Here is an 18,635-nt window from a genome sequence, read left to right as displayed (position 1 = left end):
TCTTACATCATTAATTTCAACTCCAATGTTATTAATTTCTACATCAGATTCAAAAGAGTAAGAAGATTCAGAATATTCAGTTGACATAGAGTAATTTCCATCTGATGAGTCATCAAACTCACTTCTCTCACTAATACCTTCATCAATGTCACTAAATCCATTTTTATGGGATACATCTGTATGATCTTCTTGATCACATGAATCAAATTCATGTTCTACATGGCTAGAGTTATGAGGTGAAAGAGCAGGACCAGAGCATGTATTCACCTCGGGTATTTCATGAGCATTTAAATCAAAAGCATGAGAGTTTGGTTGAGGTTGTGATAAAACAGGGGGGTTTGGTTGAGGTTCTGGTGACACATGACAAGACCTAGAATGATTTTCATCATGAGAATAGAATGAATGACCACTAGAAGACTCTTTTCTATATTCAATGTAGCCTACTGGACCTGAATGAATGAATTCACTAGCAGGAACAACATTCCCATCAGGATCCATCACCATTTCTGGAACTGGCATGGTCTCCTCAACCCAAATTGGAACTGTTTCTAAGTTCTTGTAAAAATCATACATTTCAGTAACTTCCTTGTCTCCAGATATCCCTGTAAGCCCATATTCTATTACATACCCAGAAATTCTAAAAAAAAAACGCACATTCAATTTGTTACCACCACACAAACGGTACATATCATATAAATTGCTGTAGTTAAACCTATCAAAGTCAACCTTTTTAAATTCATGCTTAAGCCCCCCAACATAAACTATTTTCGGCTTTCCGGGCTCGCTTTGGATCTTAAACAAACCACCAACCCACATCTCAAAATTAACTGATGACTCCATAATATCCTGTTTGTAAGAATAAGAAATGGAAGATTACCTAGTCCACCACACTTCCAACTTCAAATTCAGAATCCCATCAACGAATATCTTTGTTCCAAGATCTGGTTCGAGTTTAGGGTTTCTGCGTGAGAATTTGTCGGGTGAAATTAGGGAAGAGATTGAATAAGGGTAATCAATGCCTGAATATTAAAGCATATACACATTATATTACCGGGGTAAATTTATCAATTCATAATTAAGATATATTAAAAACATATTATAATTGAGCATGGGGCACGTGAGCTAATATTTCAAATAAGCGAAGACCGTGGAGCCACTTAAAATAATACGAAGGGTTATGAGCCAATTAGAACATTTGCAAGGGGGCCGTATGCATTAAACCCTCTAAGAAGGCTATACAGAGTTCGTCGCCAGAATGATCCAAAACTAAAAACCCACAGCACATCCAACAAAATTCGAATAAAATGGCCTTCATTTCACTGAAATTGGACCGCCATCCATTTCACTCCCACTAACATTTAAGCGCCGCAACAACAGTAATCGGTCACTCTTTAACTCATCCCCATGCAAACACAAAAAACTATCCGTGCCATTCCTTAAGAAAAGCGTGCATTTTCCGGGCAATAATCTTGATATCACTTCATCCATTTTGCTTAATTCTATGCAGTTCTCATAGTAAAGCGGCTTCTACTTCTTGTCATGGGGCCACTAGTGAGTACTCCTCTATCAGCACCATCTTTATTTTCTTGCACGAGTCTCCGCTTTACATCCGTCGGACGTTCTTCAACGACTGCGTTTTTACTTCCCCCGAGTTTTCTTTGAGCCTTACTTCTTATGCAATTCAACAAAGCTTCATCCTTTGCGGACACCGTGCTCTTTGTATTGAGAGGGCTTGCTTTATTCGAATTCAATTCTCCGTCACTGGAAAAAGCAACTGCACCGGTGCTTTGTAGTATATTATTATCAAAAATATATTTACTCGCCAAACTGGATTCGTGATGTCCTAGGTTGCTGATGAAAATATCACGGAATATAGTTATAGGAAAAGCATCCGATGACACTTGTTCTGAGTTTGCTGAAGTTGATTCGAGTTTATCAAAAGATAGGGCGGCAAACTCTTCCCAGTAATATGGAAACCCAATAACAAAATCACTGCAAACCTGTCAATAAAAAAGAATTTTGAAAAAACAGATGTTAAACTATTTGAAAGAAGAAAAATATTTATTTTTTTTCACTAGAAAGTTCAGGTAAAGAGATGGAAAAATGAACATAATTTGACAAAGGCTGGGGCAGAAGAAGCTTGCTAAAATCTGACCAAGGTTGTACTTGTACCGGCATTTAGAAATGCGGCCTTATGAAAGTTTTTCAGACATGTCAGATTGAATCAAATGTCATATCTACGCATTTTCATATATATCCGTCATATATATCCGAGTCACGGTTTTAAAAAAAGAGACAGTTAGAATCAATCTCATATATTTACCTTACATGCAGATCCAGCTTAAGGCGAACTAAGGTAGTGTTTGCAACCTTTAAAAATAAGTGATCATGTTACTTATTTTTAAAGGTCGCAAACACTATCTAAGTCATCAAATAATAATCACTTTTTCGTTCTTGATTCGAATAAGAAAATTATTAAATGTATAGATATGTTATCCTGTTGTGTTTCACATTAAACATCGTAGCTAAAACTTAAAACAGAGTACAGAGGAGGAGAGAAATCTGTCTTTTACATGATACCATGGTTTATAAATAAGATGTCGAAAAAGTAATACAAAACTATACATGGCGCGCCAGAAATGGAATGATACAATGACAATCTATTGGTTGATGCAAACATGGTACTAACAATTGTCTTGACAGGTGGCAATTTCACGGGAACAAAGTTTACATTTCATCAGTTCCGTTACACAGCTTAAAAGTACCAATTAGTGTTTCACTAATTGCAGAAAACTTTCAGATGAGGGGAGTAAAAGAGACTTAAACTCAAATACCTTTGGAGGGAATCCATTATCGAGTGTGCGAGACCTATTGAGATGACCACTGACTGTAATGGTTATGCCATCAGCTGTCTGAAGGGTAACAGCATCATGTCTCTTTACAATTGGGGCAGAGAGAAAACCCCTTGTCCCTTGGCTCCTGCAATACCAAAACGAAAAAAATAAAAGATGTTAGAGATTGTCATGCATAATTTCACAAAGATCCTAAATCGTCAAGAATCATGAACTTAAATTACTGGCTTCTTCCAACTTTAGGTGAACTTGAAAATTAAAATGTGCAGTTATCTTCATGTCGCTGGAATAAATGTGAACAACAGTAGATTCTTCATCTTATAAAGAAGCATGTGTCTCGTTTATTTTATTATAAATATATGGATCTGGATGTTCATCCTATGGTTAAGAAGTCCTTGTTTACCACTGACATGTTTCTTCATCAAAACAAAAGGAAGAAGATATCGAGTACACGAGTTAATTTCCCAAATTGAAATACAATCTTATAAATTTCAGAATAATTCGGAAACATTATCTTATCCTGATAAAATAATTTACACACAATGGCAAAGAAACATTTAAACAATAATTCAAATTACTAAAACAGAATCAAAGTTTTACCCACTCTTAGTGAAACCTCCCACGCCCAATCGTTTGCCATAAGCGTCGGAATCAGCTTTGATAAGCCACCAATCGAGCAACAATACCTGAACAGAGAGCAATAAGAATGAGCAAAATTGTTGGTCAATAAACGATCTAAACAAATGACCATTAGAATAGTTTGAGGTTAGAGGAACACCGCTTCTTTGAAATGCGGCAAGCATATCGTAGTGCCGGAGGAGAATGTTTTGCAAGAAGGTTTGCGGCCACGAAGAGCTGCGATGGAGGCCGAGGCCGCCATTGGGATCGGAATTACCCCTCCCAAACGTGGTTTAAACAAGGTTAATGAGATTCTTGCATTAATAATACTAAAATCATGTATCAATGATTTGTATTTTTACAAGTAAACACAATTAATTATATATTGTTGAATGGTAAATCATGTTAATATTTATGTGTTAGGTTGAATTCAATAATGACTGTTTTATTCATGTTGTCCGCAGGGTAGTAACGAAACGGTTTTGTTCGTGCTGCCCGAATGATACTACCCTGCGGACAACGTATAACCCCATGATTGATCAAAATCAGTGAATTTCACACGGGCCTCACTAATTTTGGCTAATCATAATCCGTCACGCCATTTCCAAGGGCACTACCCTGGACTAGCATCGACGTTACCGAACGAAACATCAAAACCAGCTTCAAATGAAAAATAAAAAATCTCACTACATATTTTATTTTTTTAAAAAAATATAAGCGGATTTGGTATTTTGGTTAAATGTAAAAAAGTTTTTTTATTAATTTTTTTTAAAATTCAATATTTATTATTTAGAAGCAGACGTCTAAAAAATCTATAAATTTTAACAACAATTTTAAGAAAAAATTATTTTTGAAAAACACTTTTAAAAAATATTTTTTAAAAGCAATAATTTTTACTTTTTGCTTCTGCTCTACTTCTATTTACAATTTTAAATACAAATAATTTCGACATTTATCTAAACATCAAAACTATCTCTGTTTTTTTTTTTAAATAAAAAACTAAAAAATTGGGTTTATTTAAATATTTTTTTTAAGTTACAGTTTCTGTATCTAAACTATCCAACATGAGTCATTTTATTAAATGAGTTTGGTCAAATTTAGAAAGAATGAGGGTCATATCACTCTCGGATTATTTTATATCACACTTGGAGTATTTATTCTCTCATGATGTGGTCAAATTACAACAATTGGATCGTCAACACACATGTCAAATTTCAAAAAAATATAAGGGTGATCTGATAACATTGAAATATAAGAAAAAATACTTTCGATGTAGCATATACTAATCCTTTATCCCCAATGTATTAAAATGCAAATATACCATTATCAAAATTAATGCAGTGCAGCAGTTCCTCCTTCCCTACCTTATATTGTTGTTGGACTGTTAATGGTGTTGTCATTTTTGCCTGTGTTACATGTATTCCTGGTACTTTAGATCCTCACATAACGGAAATGCATTATATCTATGAAGGGATTCTCGTTGCCTTTAGACTTTTTTCACAAAAAAAAGATAGTGGAGTTAGATGCGGAAATGATAGTCTTGATCATACCCGATCGATACTTCATTGGTCATGGACATTGGAAAAACACTGTCATTGCATAAAGATTGTTCATTCGATCTTGTCGACGTACAATAAATCACGCAACTGACCTTCTTACTGCCAGGGGATTGAGTTTGGATTTCAACGAAGATTTTGAACTTTCAATTCCTTATTTTTTGAAAATTGTTATTTTTATTTATGCAAGTCATTTTCAAAAAAAATATATAGATATATATAGAGCTCCGTTTGGACGTGTTTTTAACATTTTTTAAGTTAAAAAAACTGAAAATATGTGTTTGAGTAAAGTTTTGTAAATTGTTTTTTAAAAAATTTTGTCAAAAAGTGTTTTACAAGTACACTTTTTTAAAAACAATTAAAAGATGTTTTTTGGTGTTTTATCGGAAAAAACGCGGGTCAAAAAATAGGTGAACCGGGTCATAAATCGGGTTAATGGGTAAATGGGCCATTACACACTAGTTCGCCCTCCCGTGACCTAACATTTTTCTCTCCTTCTCCTCTAGTTGCTATCATTTGAACACCTCGCCGCCGCCGCCGCCGCCGCCCAATCAACAGCTAATGTTTGGGAGAAGAAATCTCGTCCCTTGGTTTTCTATTTGGTTTGTTAAAGTACGCGAGAGATTCCTTGCGAGCCGATGCAATTTTACTCCAAATTCGGCGTAATTCGTGGATTGTGATCTATACTTGGTATATGTAGAAATAATTTGATTTTATGTTTTCTTTTCAATAGGTCAGCATAAAAATTGCATTGTTTGAATTTTTTTTGAATTTATCCTGGCTAAACATATATGAATATCACAGCTTTTGTGCCGAAGGCGGAAGGCATGTACTCTTGTTTCTTATATGCACATTTCTTATGTTTCTGTTAATTTTTCTGTGTTTGGAATGTGTTATTTACTATGTATGATCATACTTTCCTACGGATATATAAAACATGCATTTTTTTCTTTTTTGTGTGTATGATTTGTCATGGGTGTAATGTAACCTTCTGGATTTATGTTTAAAACAATGATTTTGGTTCTATTTTTCAGCATCATTGCAGAAACTGCGGAGTTTGTAATCTATTCTTAGTATGTGCCAATCATATTCTTCCCATTTTGGTCTTCTCCAAAACTTGGTTATCATGGCTCTTTCCACTAGTTTTGCTGTCTATATGTAGAAGTGATTGCTTGGTGAATCGGCTGGTGATGTTCACAACAATTGCAATCATTATCTAGTTTCGGTTTTCTAAAAAAAAGAAGAAAAAAGTATATGAATTCCTCCTGCCTTTGACAATGAGCATTTCTTGTGATAATGATTTGTGGAACTGCTGCATTAGGATGATTGTTGTTTTTGCATTTGCATAGCATTTGAATTATCTTTTCTTTTTCATCCAGGTTTTAAAACTTACTTCACTAAAATTAGCATAGAATACTTCACTACAATTAGCATATGAATATTGGTGGTACATTTATTATGGATTCATCCTTGATTGAGCTGTCCTCACTTGAAGATACACATCAGTAAAGGAAAGTTTGTGTTCACCAGCATGGCCTACGGGTTTGCAAAGCTTTGGAATGTGAGTGCTGTGAAATTCTTATGAAACATTTGAAAATATTTGGGAAGATTGGTGTTATTTGCATTTCATTTTATGTTAAATACACTTCCATTTGCGGAGTAAAAACTCTGGTACGCTTACAATGAGTCAAGCTCTTCAAATACAACCAAAAGGTATAGTATGTTGTTAGGTGATGGAATATCCCACTTGCGGGCAGTCCATTAAGGCTTATTTTTTCTCATTGAAAATACAAAGTGTATTGATCAATGAAGAATTTGATGTTTGTGTTGAATGAAAAAAACTACACAAAGAAAGAAACAAAAATTTAGCACTTTTGGGAACTCTTGAATAGTATATTGTAGCAAAGTGCACTAAAATGTTGGAGAAACAAGTTGCATTTGATCGTGGCTTTATGCCTTGATTTAAGTAGTCTACATATGGTGGGATGGAATATATTTTTGTTTTTATATTATTAACCATGTTTAAAGTCTACTCACTTTCTAACTCCACTGTTGTCCATTATTTTTCTTCCACGTTGACTCGAGCTTAACTTCATTAGAGGCTTGAAAACGGTGCTGGTTTTCTTGGTTTAGATAGGACTTGAGATCAGTGTTGAAAATGATGGAGATGGTTTGGTCTTGACTTCATATATTTTGGTTTTCTTCAGCTTGCATAGTTGATTGGAGCCAGATTTTGTTGTAGCCAGGAGTGACTTCGAAGTTGGAGAAACCGTCATCGATGCGGCGGCAACAACCGCAACAGCAGCTAGAGTTCTTGAAGTGTCCCATATGTGGTTCAACAAATACAAAGTTTTGTTACTACAATATTACAAGAAGTCTTAGCCAAGCTATTTTTGTGAAGCTTGTAAGAGGCATTGGACTAAAAGCGGCAGTTTTCGAAATGTTCCGGTTAGCTGTGGCCGGAAAATCTTGCTTTCAATACTTTAAAATTAAAATTTGTATACTTCAGATTTTGTTTATACATTTAATGTTTTTATAATTATAATTATAAATAATGTCTTTTTATTTTAACATTTTAAATGAGTACTTTTGTTTAAAGTTTATACATTTAATTATGCATTAATGATAAAAAAAACGAAATAAAATCAATCACAAATATATAGAAAAAAAATAAAAGAAAAAAATAAAAAAACTCTCAATCATAGACATGAGAACAAATTAAGATATTTTTTATGAAATAGTTGTTCAAACACCTAGTTTATTATTTTTAACTTTAAAATTGTTTTTATAAAATATTTGTCCAAACTTTTTTTTAACTATTAAAATGTTTTTATAAAATAGTTTTTAAAAACACTTTTACAAAAATGTTTTTAAAGTTATTGTCCAAACAAAGCCATATATACCTTCTTTTTTTTATTTAGGTTTTTTTTTTATAACATCGGGATTTTTTTTTACCGGTGAATTCTCGAGGGGACTAAACGGGAATTTACTTTGCAATCAAAATTAGTTTTTCCCTCCACCCGCTTCGGTTTTCAAAATACGGATAAAACCCTAGCTCCAAATCGAAACAAAGCGAAGTTGATCACAGGGATGGATTCCAAGGAAGAAGCTTCAGCCGAGGGATATCGCCCCATCGCCACTACGGATAATTCCGGCGGCAGCACCACTACAATGGCTCTGCAGAGGAAGAGGGCACGGAGAGTCAGTTTTGCAGAGATGACTTCCGTTCACTTCTTCGATCGAGATGAAGAAGATAACGAAACTCCTCTCGCTAAAGCTGCAAAAAGGGACAGAATTTCGGCTAATGACCTGGATTTTGGACTGGAACTTGAGCAACCTAAGGAAATCGATGGCGAGGACACTGATGTTGAAGATATGGAAATGCCAAGATCATTTCTGCGACCGTTGGGGTCACCTTCTCCTGGAGGGAGCACCATTGGTTCTGCCTCGTCCAATGATGGCAAGTTTCAACATTCAGGCTTGATTGTGGTGGCTATTTATGGTTTTCGACTTTGTATAATCAGTACTGAACTAGTGATACTTCCATGCTGACGAGGACGTGAAATTCTTATAAACAATTAGACTATTTGCACGTACTTCATTAGATGATTTAGCGAGCTGCACATAGGACGGGAGACATTTATTAATGGACGTTCCTCATTTCTAATGGTTGCACATAGTTTTAAGTTTGATTCTGTTTAAATATACTTTCTAACTCTTATAATTGCACTGGAATTGAGAAAGGACGCTTCGTTTAGCTGAACTATAAGTTTTACCATTCCAAATCGGTGCACTAGTCACTCTTGTACCCCTGGAAGACTTTGGTTTATGCCATAAGTTGGGTTTTTTAGTTGTTGTACCCCGATCTTGGCAGTTACTGTCTGGATAACAATGATGTGCTAGGAGAACAATTCATAGACGTTATATGAAGGATTTCTTGCTCATTATTTACTTGGCCTCAGTCTATACTGCTTCATGGGTAGAAAACATGTTAAACTGATTTCTTGACTTATATCCTCTTGTTTTTACTAGGCGTGCACAGAGGTAAAGGTTATTTTCCAATATTTGAATCTGTAAAAATTTTAGATGTTGAAACTTGAAATGCCAAACATGCATCACGGCATCAACGTTGTGTTGGGAGCACGAGCAAGGTTGTCCAAGTGAAGCAAAAAATTACATACTTCTCAGCATATATTGACCATGATTGGAATTTGGAAATCTCCAGAAATAAACTAATTTGACCAAAAAATGAGGTTATTTTTTAGGCTTTACTTTCCTTATTACTGTCTAGTATCATCTCTAAAGACATTGCAAACTTCTTCATGAATCATGTTACAATACAAATTTTTCAGTAGCAGTACTGTACATGGGTAGAAATATTTCAAGGCTATTAGATATTGTTTGGTTTGTTGTAGGCGTGGTAGCATGACCTAGCATTATGTCACACATAGTCATCACTAGTATTGTTAACCTGTTTTCCAGCTTTCATTACTGACACTCCACCAATTCTGAAAAAAGTAAATAACTTATGCTTTTTACTTTTATTCTAGCAGAAGAAAATTTCTTTGGCCCGGTATCTGCCAGTTTTATAAGGCCTGGGCGGTTGTCTGATTCCGGAGCTTCAGATGATATTCATGATGTTACAATGGATTCAACTGCTTTTTCCATGCATTACCGTAGCCTTGCTAGGTCAGAGTCAGGAGGAGAATTAAAAACCCCGACAGTAGGTCAACTGCATTTTGAGGATAAAACACCTGTGAATGCAAGTGTAGAAAGCTCCATGGTATTCTCTTCACTGAAAACTCTAAGGCCCAAATCCTCTTCACCGATATCAAAATTAAGCAGTAGTCGCAATTCCAATGAAATGAGCCTAGTAGTAGAAAACCTTAACCGATATGACTATGAGAAACTGTCACCAGGATTGGATGCACTGCTGGCAGAAACTAAGAAAAATTTGCTTTCTGTAACTGCACATGATGATGTAACCGCTTCAAAATCACGTAAAAGTGAGGAAAATGAGTTTTTATTATCACCCAATCATGGGGATAACACCGTGAGTTTGAGCAATTATTCTAGGAAAGAGCAAGGTGTGATCTGTTCCCATGATAAGGCAAATGGGGATGAATCTGATGTTGGCAGCAAGTCGGATGAGGCAGATGGCATTCTTGGAAGCTTTTCCCCTAAAAAACTCTTGCTCAATGCATTTGATGTTACAGCTCGTTGCTTATCTGATCATAGACCAAATTCATCACCATATCAATTGAGTAAAGTAATGATATTTTTCCCATGGCACCATTCGTTTTTCTCGAATATATTCTACCCATATGCCTAGGTGTTAATAAACTTCATTGGCTGCAAGTGTTCGCTTTTCTTGTTTCTTGCATGCTTATCATTCATCTATGTTTCATGTTTTATCTCTTTCTTCATCTTGGAGGTTTACACTTGAGGTAAAATGCTCATATTTAGCTAACCATTGCGCTTGTTCATTACCTCATACCATATTAACATTTTTTAATTATATAATATAATTAAGAAGAACGTGTTTTCCTGTCACATATAATTTCACGAACCTTTTGATATATTCAGACTTTATGAAATCTTCTGGAGCCGTAGCTATTATCTCATCCGCTTGAGAAAATGAATATACCTGAAACCTAATATTTTATCAAAACTTTTACTCCTCTTTCTGACATTTTCATCTTAAACTTGGAATCATACCCTAACAATAAGATTTTAAGTTTCCTTAATTTTATCACGTTTATTGATTCTTGTATCAGTATAAGGATTCTATATTTATGAATACTTTCAAAGGAATTTGATTGGATCATTCTGCTAATATGGCATACAAACTCTTTTTGTGTTTTTTCCTCAAATGTGATGTTCTTGGAACTTTAGTGAAGATGAGCCACAGATATTCACCTCTATTGGTTGTTATTTGGTGTCCACAGGATGAGTATGAATCCTCAGCAGTATTGTCTAAATCTCCTGCCAAACAGCAAATGCTTCTAACAGCTGCTTCTCCTTGTAAAGATCTTGAGATCGTGAGTACTTTGCAAGAAAATCCAGATTCCTTTCTGAGAATTGAAAGCATAGGACATCAGGATATGGAGACTCCAATTCAACGAAGCATCTCCAAACTGGAATTAATGGAGAAATCTTCCTTCTGTTCTGCCTTCAGTGCCCGACTGGATAATGCCACGATCAAGACCCTGGAGTTTGTAAAATCCCCTCTTGACAGTGTTCCATACAAAAATTGTGATATTTTTAAAAGTGATCTCATGAACGATATCGTGACTCAAGAGAAACTTACAAATTCTTGTCACGGTAAAGAATTGAAAAATTCCTTAAGCTTGGATAATGACTTGGTAGAGAGTTTTAACTATGTTGGTGGTGAAAATCATTTGGAAAAATATTTGGGCCATATATCTAGTGTGAAATCCCCAAGTAGCTTGAGTGCCAGGAAGCCCTCTTCAGTTTTAAAATATGGACAAACTGCTGGAAGTAATTTGAAGCGTGGTTTGTTCACAAAAAAGCCAAGTGAAGATGAATTAATGACCAAAACTGAGTCTTTATTAGCTGAAATTGCTTTTAGCATAGAAGACAAAGCAATTGTGACTCCAAGCAAGGTTGTTTCTTCTCGTGCAAAAAATTTGGATTATAAGTTTTTAGCTTCTCAAGGTCATCAATTTAATCATTCTAAAGATTTAATGCTTCAGAATCAGCTCAAACGCACTATAGATTTTGACAAAGATCAAGGTATTGCTCCAGAGGAAAATCTCGTTGATCCAAACCTGTCAACAGAAACTGGTAAGGTGGATGTTGTAGCCTTGGGAGTGAAGTCATCGTCAAACATGCCTACTTCTGACGTCAACCACTTTGAACAATTGATTGGGCTTGAAGTAGCAAATGGCAGAGAAATTGATATAAATAACAAGGAGAATTTTGGAAGCACTGGCAACATCACTGTTCTTGGTGAAGACAATAAATCTGGAGTCATGCTTCCTAAGACTCCGGTCAAAGGTATAAAAAATAGCACAAACACCTCCAGGTTTGCAAATAACCTTGCTGGTGAAGAATTCAGAGCTATTTCAGGTGGTACCAGTTCTTCATTGCCAAGTGTGAACTTAAATGAGGTAAATTTGCAGGGTCGGATATTTTCTTAATTTTTTTCATTCTTAGCTCGATACGCATGCTCACACGCCCATATATTTTTTTACCTTGGTGTGTAGAAAATCATGGACGATTTGTCCTAGTACCGTATATTCCATAAGGCTTGACTGTTTTTCACACAATTCATAATATCCTATGTCGTGTTTGGATTGATTGATTTGAAATTCATTTTTTAAATCATTTGCATTTGCTTGGTTAGCTTTGGAGTCTTTGGATTATTAAATTCCTTAAATACCATTTTAAGTTGGTTTCTTAATTATTATTTAAATTCCCCTGTATCAAAATAATTTGAAATTTCATTTTTTAAAACCCTTATCCACCAACAAACCACAACCTAAGGACCTTGTCTGCTTGTCAACTTTGTCTTGGTGTCCTTTTCTACCACTCCGATTGTATTGTATCGTCCATGCTAAATACTAATGGTTTTTTATTCAATGCTATTGTTTATTAGAACCATTATAAGTCTAAAAGACAACTTTAAACCGCTATATAACATATTGCCTCTTAAATCTATTTTGGCAAATAGTAGATTGGAAAACTTTTCTGCACACGAGAGAAACACTAAACAACTTTCATTGGAGACATCATAAAAATGGAATGATCATAATGCAGAGAAGCCTCATGTGTCAGAGAGGCCACAGTAGTGGTCTAGAAACACTGGATTCTCTTAACGATGGCGACATGGAAACAACGATAGGCCGAGAAAGGAAACATTGGACTAATGTATGTATGTTTCATTCATTATCTCTTTTCTATCTAACTTTCTAAGCAGTCTTGGCGGCTTGATACTTTCCTTCTTATGAACTGAGTTCTTAACTGCAGATATTATCAAAATTCTCCGAGGATACCAAACATTTGTTTTTTGGATCAGGCGATGAGTTTAATCTCATGATGGTATGCCTCTCTGTTTGCCTTTTTCTCGTAATTGGTCAAAACCGGGAATCCTTCTTCTGTCTGTATCCACTATGAAATAATGACACGCTTAAATATATATAGACTTTTGAGGGCTGGGATAGAAGTTTATTTGTTTCATTCTTTGCGGCCACACTCTCTTCCTAGTTGATGCTACTTGTCTTTTGTTTTATTTTTTTTTTGCCAAATTGCAGTTTGGTGTGCTAGGAGATTTGTTGGTTCACCTGAAAAAGTCAAAATTCTACAAGACACTGTTCGCTGATGCTGCTCCCAAGGTCTTTTACCAATAATAGAAAAAAAGAACACGTGATTGTAAATGAAATATTTTATATATGTGTGTGTATTTGGACAATGATTTCCCAGCAAGCAGCTCACTGAATTCCTCTATTTTCTTCGTCAGTGTACATCTGCTCTCCATGACCAACAAATCGAGAGGCAAGTTTTATTTTTTGTCACTCTGTTGGTAGAAAAAAAACAGGACTTTTTTCCTCTACTTGGTAATTCTTTTACTCTTTTTTTCTATATTCCTCTTAAAATATGTGGTGGTTAAATTGTTGCTGATGCAGAGTCGCTGAAACAAATACAATGTTATCACAAATTGTATTAGAGAGGGCAAAATTACAGCTGAACCATTTAAAAAGGGAGACTCTTTTGGTACGGTTGTATTTGTCCCAGTTTAATATATGCTATATATATATATATATATTTTTTTATTAATTGCTGCTAATCATTTTGCTTTTTGCATGCAGAAAAGGTTACAACAGTTAAGTTCTAGAATACAGGAGTCACAATTAATAAGAACAGATCTGTCCTCATGTTCAATGGAGGTATCCAACTCTGTTATCCGATTTCATGCTGTTGGCAACCAGTCAGTTTCTGTATATCCGAATAAAGCAAATGAGGCGAATGCGGTAATGAGTCTAATATGCATTTAGAAGAAATATAGTTTTTCTTCAAATTGTCTGTCGGATGTTGCTTTTCTGCCCCAATTTAGTTAGTGAACAAACATTGTTGGTGGTGTCATTAAAGCATTTGCTGTTATCTTTTTTTTTTTTTTTTTACATGTACAGGCTTTCAGTTGGTTTCTAACATCCATAGTTGTAACGATGGCATAAACTACATCTTTGATGTATGATGTTTTAGTTCAACTTTGTAACTAACTGTCATGTTTGAGATTTGTAATCGAGAGGCATATTTTTTCCGGAATGCAGTTAACATTGCCCTTGGCTACTTCATATTCTTATTTTTAATAAATGACATCCCAGACCTCTTATGTCAACTTCCTAATGTGCTAATTGTTATAAGAGCACAAAGTTCTTTGCAGCAAAACAATTTTCGCTACCTGGTTGTCCTCGACATTCGATGCTTAAAACAATCATCACTCTCGAAATAGCTTTAGCTACTATCACATGCTTAAACGCGAGTTGTTTTCTTGTCACTTGTGGAAAATGTCGGAAAACACAGAATCTACATGCTGGGTTTTCATTCTTAAGGTGTTACTCGTGTGCCTCTCTGTTTTTGTTACTGATATCTTGATTTTATAATATGTTTTATAAATATACACCATATAGTATGTTAAGCTACCTAAATTTTGGTAGCCCATCTTCTAACTAATGCTTGTGGTTTGTTTAGCACCGGGTTTGCCATGAAAAATTGGCCGCAATGAGGACTGTCTTAGAAGCTTCAGAGAAAAAAATTTCAAACTTGAAGAAAAATTTCCATGCATCTTGCAAGATTAGAACTGAGCCAGGATGTGGTGACACCATTGCTTTGGTTAATGAACATTTTACAAAAAGGGCTTATTGCAGGTTCGTTCGTCAAGATATGCAGGTGTGAATTCCTGCCATGGGAACTTTTGCTGTTAATAGTAGTTTCAATTTGATCTTAGTTACAACTGTTGCATGTCAATCTTCTTCTCCTAACGTGGTAGCGGGGTGCAACAGTTACTTTGGATGTCTTAGATTCATAATTGTTTGGGAGACTGCAATCTTAACATAGGGTAGACTTCTTGCAAGAACTTGATAACTGGGATTAGAATATTTATGTATTGACATCCCTTTTTCTTAAAAGAAAAATAGAGAAAAAAAACATTATGTCATTAATTACTGTCGCCTGTTGTTGCTTACGCCTTACAGAACGTTTTTGTTTTTTTTTCAGATGTGGGTGTTCCATAGTGTGGAAAGCATGAGCAATCATCACAGTATTGTCCTCGACTACCTCGGCCTTGTTGTCCAGAGGTTTCTACAAATTCCTTTTTGTAGATGTGCCTTCTGTTTGTTTTTTTTTTTGGTACACACTCTGGCATGAATTTTTTTATCTGCAGAATAGAAGTTGTAGTTGGCCCTACAGCAAGCGTATCATTTTCACTTGAAGCCAATGATACTAACTTCATGAAGGTGAATCTGTTTTGACTTCAACTGGACTTTGTTTGACTTGCATTTCTGTTGCCGTAACATGAATGTCTTTCTGCTTTAGAATTTTCCAAATATGGATGCTTGCATGGCAGTTAAATTTGTGTGTAATGCCGAGATCAAGTGCAAATATGCTGGTTCTAAATCTCTGGTTCGAGAAATACAAGTAAGTGACATTGTGCAGATTAAGAATTCCTATTATGACATTTTTGCATATGAAAAATCAAGATGAAATGATTAAGAAGTCGAAACAAAATCCAAAGTCTATGCTACTGATATATTGTCTCAAGGATATATTAATATGTTATCACAACTTAAAACCTGACACATGCTGTTTAATCGTGTGAATTTGAATTTAAACTGGCCTAACATAACTTAATCTTTCAAATCCATCTTTGACTGATTATTCTTCCCAGATATTGTTGTGCTCGTGCTTGATATGACTCTGAAGTGCTCTATTTTCTAAAATATCAGCCTGAATTCCTCTGAACCTGGTCTTGAAGTGTTCCCTGAATAATTCATCCCATTCATATTATTGCCCTGCTGATTGAGCAGGTGACCAATTCACTTTTAGGTACCTTGCTGGACGTGTTTGAGGAGGTACAGCTAGCACAAATCGAGTTCCAGAACTTGACAGACTCGAGTTTTTGTTCACCATCTGGTACTTAGTTCTTTCTACTTGCTATCTGTTCAGATATGGCTTATAATGTAATTGATTGTAGACTTTTATTTGTAAAATCTTTTTAACGATGGGAACTATGCTACATGAAAGTTAATATCCTTGCTCTCTGATACATAAGCCTTTTGCTTTGACTGTAAAATAAATTTTTTTTGGGGGTGAGCTTTGACTCAAGTTCCCTGATTCTATTACTTCAATTGATGCATGAAATGATTAAGAATGCATCATAACAATCGATCATTTTCTGTGAATTCGTCTTAGTCTCTTAGATAAGTTGTGTTATGACCATTGTGTGCCGCAAAATGAACATGTATGCAAATTCCGAATGCAGTTGAGCAGCTTGTTCTGAAGCTTTGTTTCTATAGTTTCGTTGCCGAGAAGAAGGTGATCCTGGAGCTTGACATGTCTTGCTTGAAAAGGTTAGTTACTTTTATGCCCCCGCCCCCTCCCCTCCCCTCCCCTCCCCTCCCCTCCCCTCCCACCAGTTGGAATTATCTGAGGCATGAGCAAATATGCATTAGCATCCGTATGTGGTTTAGATGCCAGAGGAGAGGAACCTAATTAAATGTTTAGGGCTAAGTTGGATGCTCTTGGTTTTTGTTTGAAATAGTTCAACAATTGACATCTTATTCTGTAGTAATAAAATTTTATCAAAGGCCACACAATCCCCTAAAACATGGTAAACACATTTCCTCGTGATCAAACACGCCTTAATTTCACGCTGGTCAGTTAGTAGCTGGTTCTGTCTTTTCTGTCGCGGTTAGTTTGACTTTCAGGTACAAAATTTGAACCTACGGTTGTCATGCCTAGTCAATTAAGGCCTCCGCTTCTCTCTATTTGAGTTTTGTTACGGATTCAATTATTGTTGGGCTTAGATATAAACAGGCCCAGGAGTCGGAAGCAGTAGAAATGTCTAGAAAGAGGGAAGAAAATAAAAATGTGAAGGGAGAGATTTTTTATGCATTCTGTTATTTTGTTTCTCGACTGCAGTTACTAGCTCTGGGGTAAAGAGAGTGTATCTCTTTGTACAGAGGATTTCCCCTAGGACGGTCATTCTGTTTTTAGGCATTCGTATTTCAGTTTTCTTTCCTATCCTTTGGTCCTGCATTGATAAATGGATATGAATTTGAGGCGCAACAAGTTTAGTATTTCTATCTACTACTTTCCAGAGACTTTTACGAGTTGAGATTGAAACGTTCTCGAACCATCTTAAACCCGCAGCCATAATTTATCTTCAAACAATTTCAATTTTGTCTGATTTGTTCATTTCGTCTGTTGATGTGTATCCATGGATCCAATTTAAAACTCACAAATTACCGGCTTACTGCCACACGAAGCTTTATTTTCAATTTTAATTGACTGCTCGGAGCTTGAGACCGAAAATCGACACCGCACCTATCGTTAGAGAAGCATTCATTGCATTATCTTTTATGTTACATTTTGTCTAGCAATACATCGGATGAACTCATTTTACGTGACTGTACGTACGTACCTATAATCGATTTAAAAACCGAGTTGGCTTTGTGACACTGCAGGGGAGTCTATCCTTCGGACATTCTTCCATTTCAGATTGCAATGCCTCCTGACGTGAAGAAATGTTCGTCGTCAGAATCAATCTTAGATGAGATTAAAGATGCACTCAAGAGTCTCAAAACAGGGTACTTGAGAATTTTACGAATCTGCAGTTGTGTGTCACAGGTGGTCCAAGCTGCTTCAAGGGCATAACATCAGAGAAAGGGAAATAAATGCCTTATTGAAAGGTATATAATCCCTTCATTACATTTGTTTGTGTCGCAAAGAAAAACTTATCACGAGGTGGAAAAGACTTTCAAAGTTGGGTAAAAAAAAATTGCCAGTTTGCTGCACCTGCATGGTTTTCTAACATCTGCAAGTGTATCTACACAAGACTTTGTTGTGTTCTGTGTCATATAATGTCACTTCGGCCAAATGCTGGAAAACCTCCACATTGTGCCATGTAGTGGGACCGAATGCTGCTTAATTGGTTCTGTACTCGTTGTACAAAACTTGTTACAAAACAAGTGTACTATATTTACTTGGAATTGATTCTAATACATTGGGCATTAGCTTCTTGCACATGCAATGTATATTTATTAAATTACGCTTTTAGGTCCCCTTCGGGGTCAAGCTTTTTTTGAAATTACGCTTTTAGAAATTTTTTATAAAAAAAACAGATGAAAAAACCAACTAAAGATTTATAAATAGTAGTTACTTTTCAAATTTTGAAAATAATTTAAAAATACTAACTTGTACGTTTGATTAAAAAAATTCCTTTGTTGGGTGGAGGATAATTGCGAAACTTCGCTGGAAAAATCAAAATTAGTTATTATAATATTTTTCACTTTTTACTTTTGGACAATCTTTCATTTTATTCCGTAGTAATAGATGTTTCAGAATTGATAGGATATATACAAAAAAT

General features: G+C 35.4%; 2 protein-coding genes and 1 long non-coding RNA gene across 7 annotated transcripts; 2 read left to right on the top strand and 1 right to left on the bottom strand.

Annotated features, from left to right (window-relative positions):
• Positions 1 to 1,159: 1,159 nt before the first annotated feature.
• LOC140883121 (uncharacterized) lies at positions 1,160 to 3,763 on the bottom strand. Its single transcript, XM_073289465.1, has 4 exons — positions 3,631 to 3,763; positions 3,453 to 3,538; positions 2,835 to 2,979; positions 1,160 to 2,000 (listed from the first exon to the last, which is right to left on the bottom strand). Exons 1-4 carry the CDS (start codon positions 3,730 to 3,732, stop codon positions 1,500 to 1,502), a joined length of 834 nt encoding a protein of 277 aa, XP_073145566.1. The 5' UTR covers positions 3,733 to 3,763; the 3' UTR covers positions 1,160 to 1,499.
• A 1,717-nt stretch (positions 3,764 to 5,480) lies between these two features.
• Positions 5,481 to 7,597, top strand: LOC140884107 (uncharacterized). Its single transcript, XR_012150550.1, has 2 exons — positions 5,481 to 5,716; positions 7,234 to 7,597. It is a non-coding gene; the product is annotated as an uncharacterized lncRNA (long non-coding RNA).
• Positions 7,598 to 7,732: 135 nt separating this feature from the next.
• Positions 7,733 to 18,270, top strand: LOC140881258 (uncharacterized). Of its 5 annotated transcripts, XM_073286422.1 has the most exons (17): positions 7,733 to 8,486; positions 9,580 to 10,295; positions 10,975 to 11,652; positions 11,743 to 12,159; positions 12,809 to 12,919; positions 13,019 to 13,090; positions 13,303 to 13,383; positions 13,509 to 13,543; positions 13,675 to 13,762; positions 13,858 to 14,019; positions 14,741 to 14,938; positions 15,266 to 15,345; positions 15,432 to 15,504; positions 15,584 to 15,685; positions 16,075 to 16,180; positions 16,530 to 16,617; positions 17,734 to 18,270. In XM_073286422.1, the coding sequence occupies exons 1-17, from the start codon at positions 8,117 to 8,119 to the stop codon at positions 17,921 to 17,923; spliced, it is 3,567 nt and encodes a 1,188-aa protein (XP_073142523.1). In that variant the 5' UTR covers positions 7,733 to 8,116; the 3' UTR covers positions 17,924 to 18,270. The 5 variants fall into 5 exon arrangements, 4 of the variants coding, with proteins under 4 accessions (XP_073142523.1, XP_073142522.1, XP_073142524.1 ...); XM_073286421.1 differs by having other exon boundaries at positions 10,975 to 12,159; XM_073286423.1 differs by having other exon boundaries at positions 10,975 to 12,159; positions 16,564 to 16,617; positions 17,734 to 17,873.
• The last annotated feature ends 365 nt before the right edge of the window (positions 18,271 to 18,635 follow it).

Source organism: Henckelia pumila, chromosome 2, assembly GCF_033568475.1.
Source record: "Henckelia pumila isolate YLH828 chromosome 2, ASM3356847v2, whole genome shotgun sequence".
NCBI classification, from domain to species: Eukaryota; Viridiplantae; Streptophyta; class Magnoliopsida; order Lamiales; family Gesneriaceae; genus Henckelia; species Henckelia pumila.
This window is presented reverse-complemented; position numbering and strand designations above follow the sequence as displayed.

Bases quoted from the DNA above. Each gene is read 5' to 3' on its own strand.
- LOC140883121 (XM_073289465.1), bottom strand. From the start codon at position 3,732: ATGGCGGCCTCGGCCTCCATCGCAGCTCTTCGTGGCCGCAAACCTTCT. The intron at 3,539-3,630 runs GTGTTCCTCTAA...CTCTCTGTTCAG, and splicing joins TGCCGCATTTCAAAGAAGCG to GTATTGTTGCTCGATTGGTG. The intron at 2,980-3,452 runs GTAAAACTTTGA...TTGGTATTGCAG, and splicing joins GGAGGTTTCACTAAGAGTGG to GAGCCAAGGGACAAGGGGTT.
- LOC140881258 (XM_073286421.1), top strand. From the start codon at position 8,117: ATGGATTCCAAGGAAGAAGCTTCAGCCGAGGGATATCGCCCCATCGCC. The intron at 14,020-14,740 runs GTAATGAGTCTA...TGGTTTGTTTAG, and splicing joins AAGCAAATGAGGCGAATGCG to CACCGGGTTTGCCATGAAAA. The intron at 15,505-15,583 runs GTGAATCTGTTT...TTTCTGCTTTAG, and splicing joins ATGATACTAACTTCATGAAG to AATTTTCCAAATATGGATGC.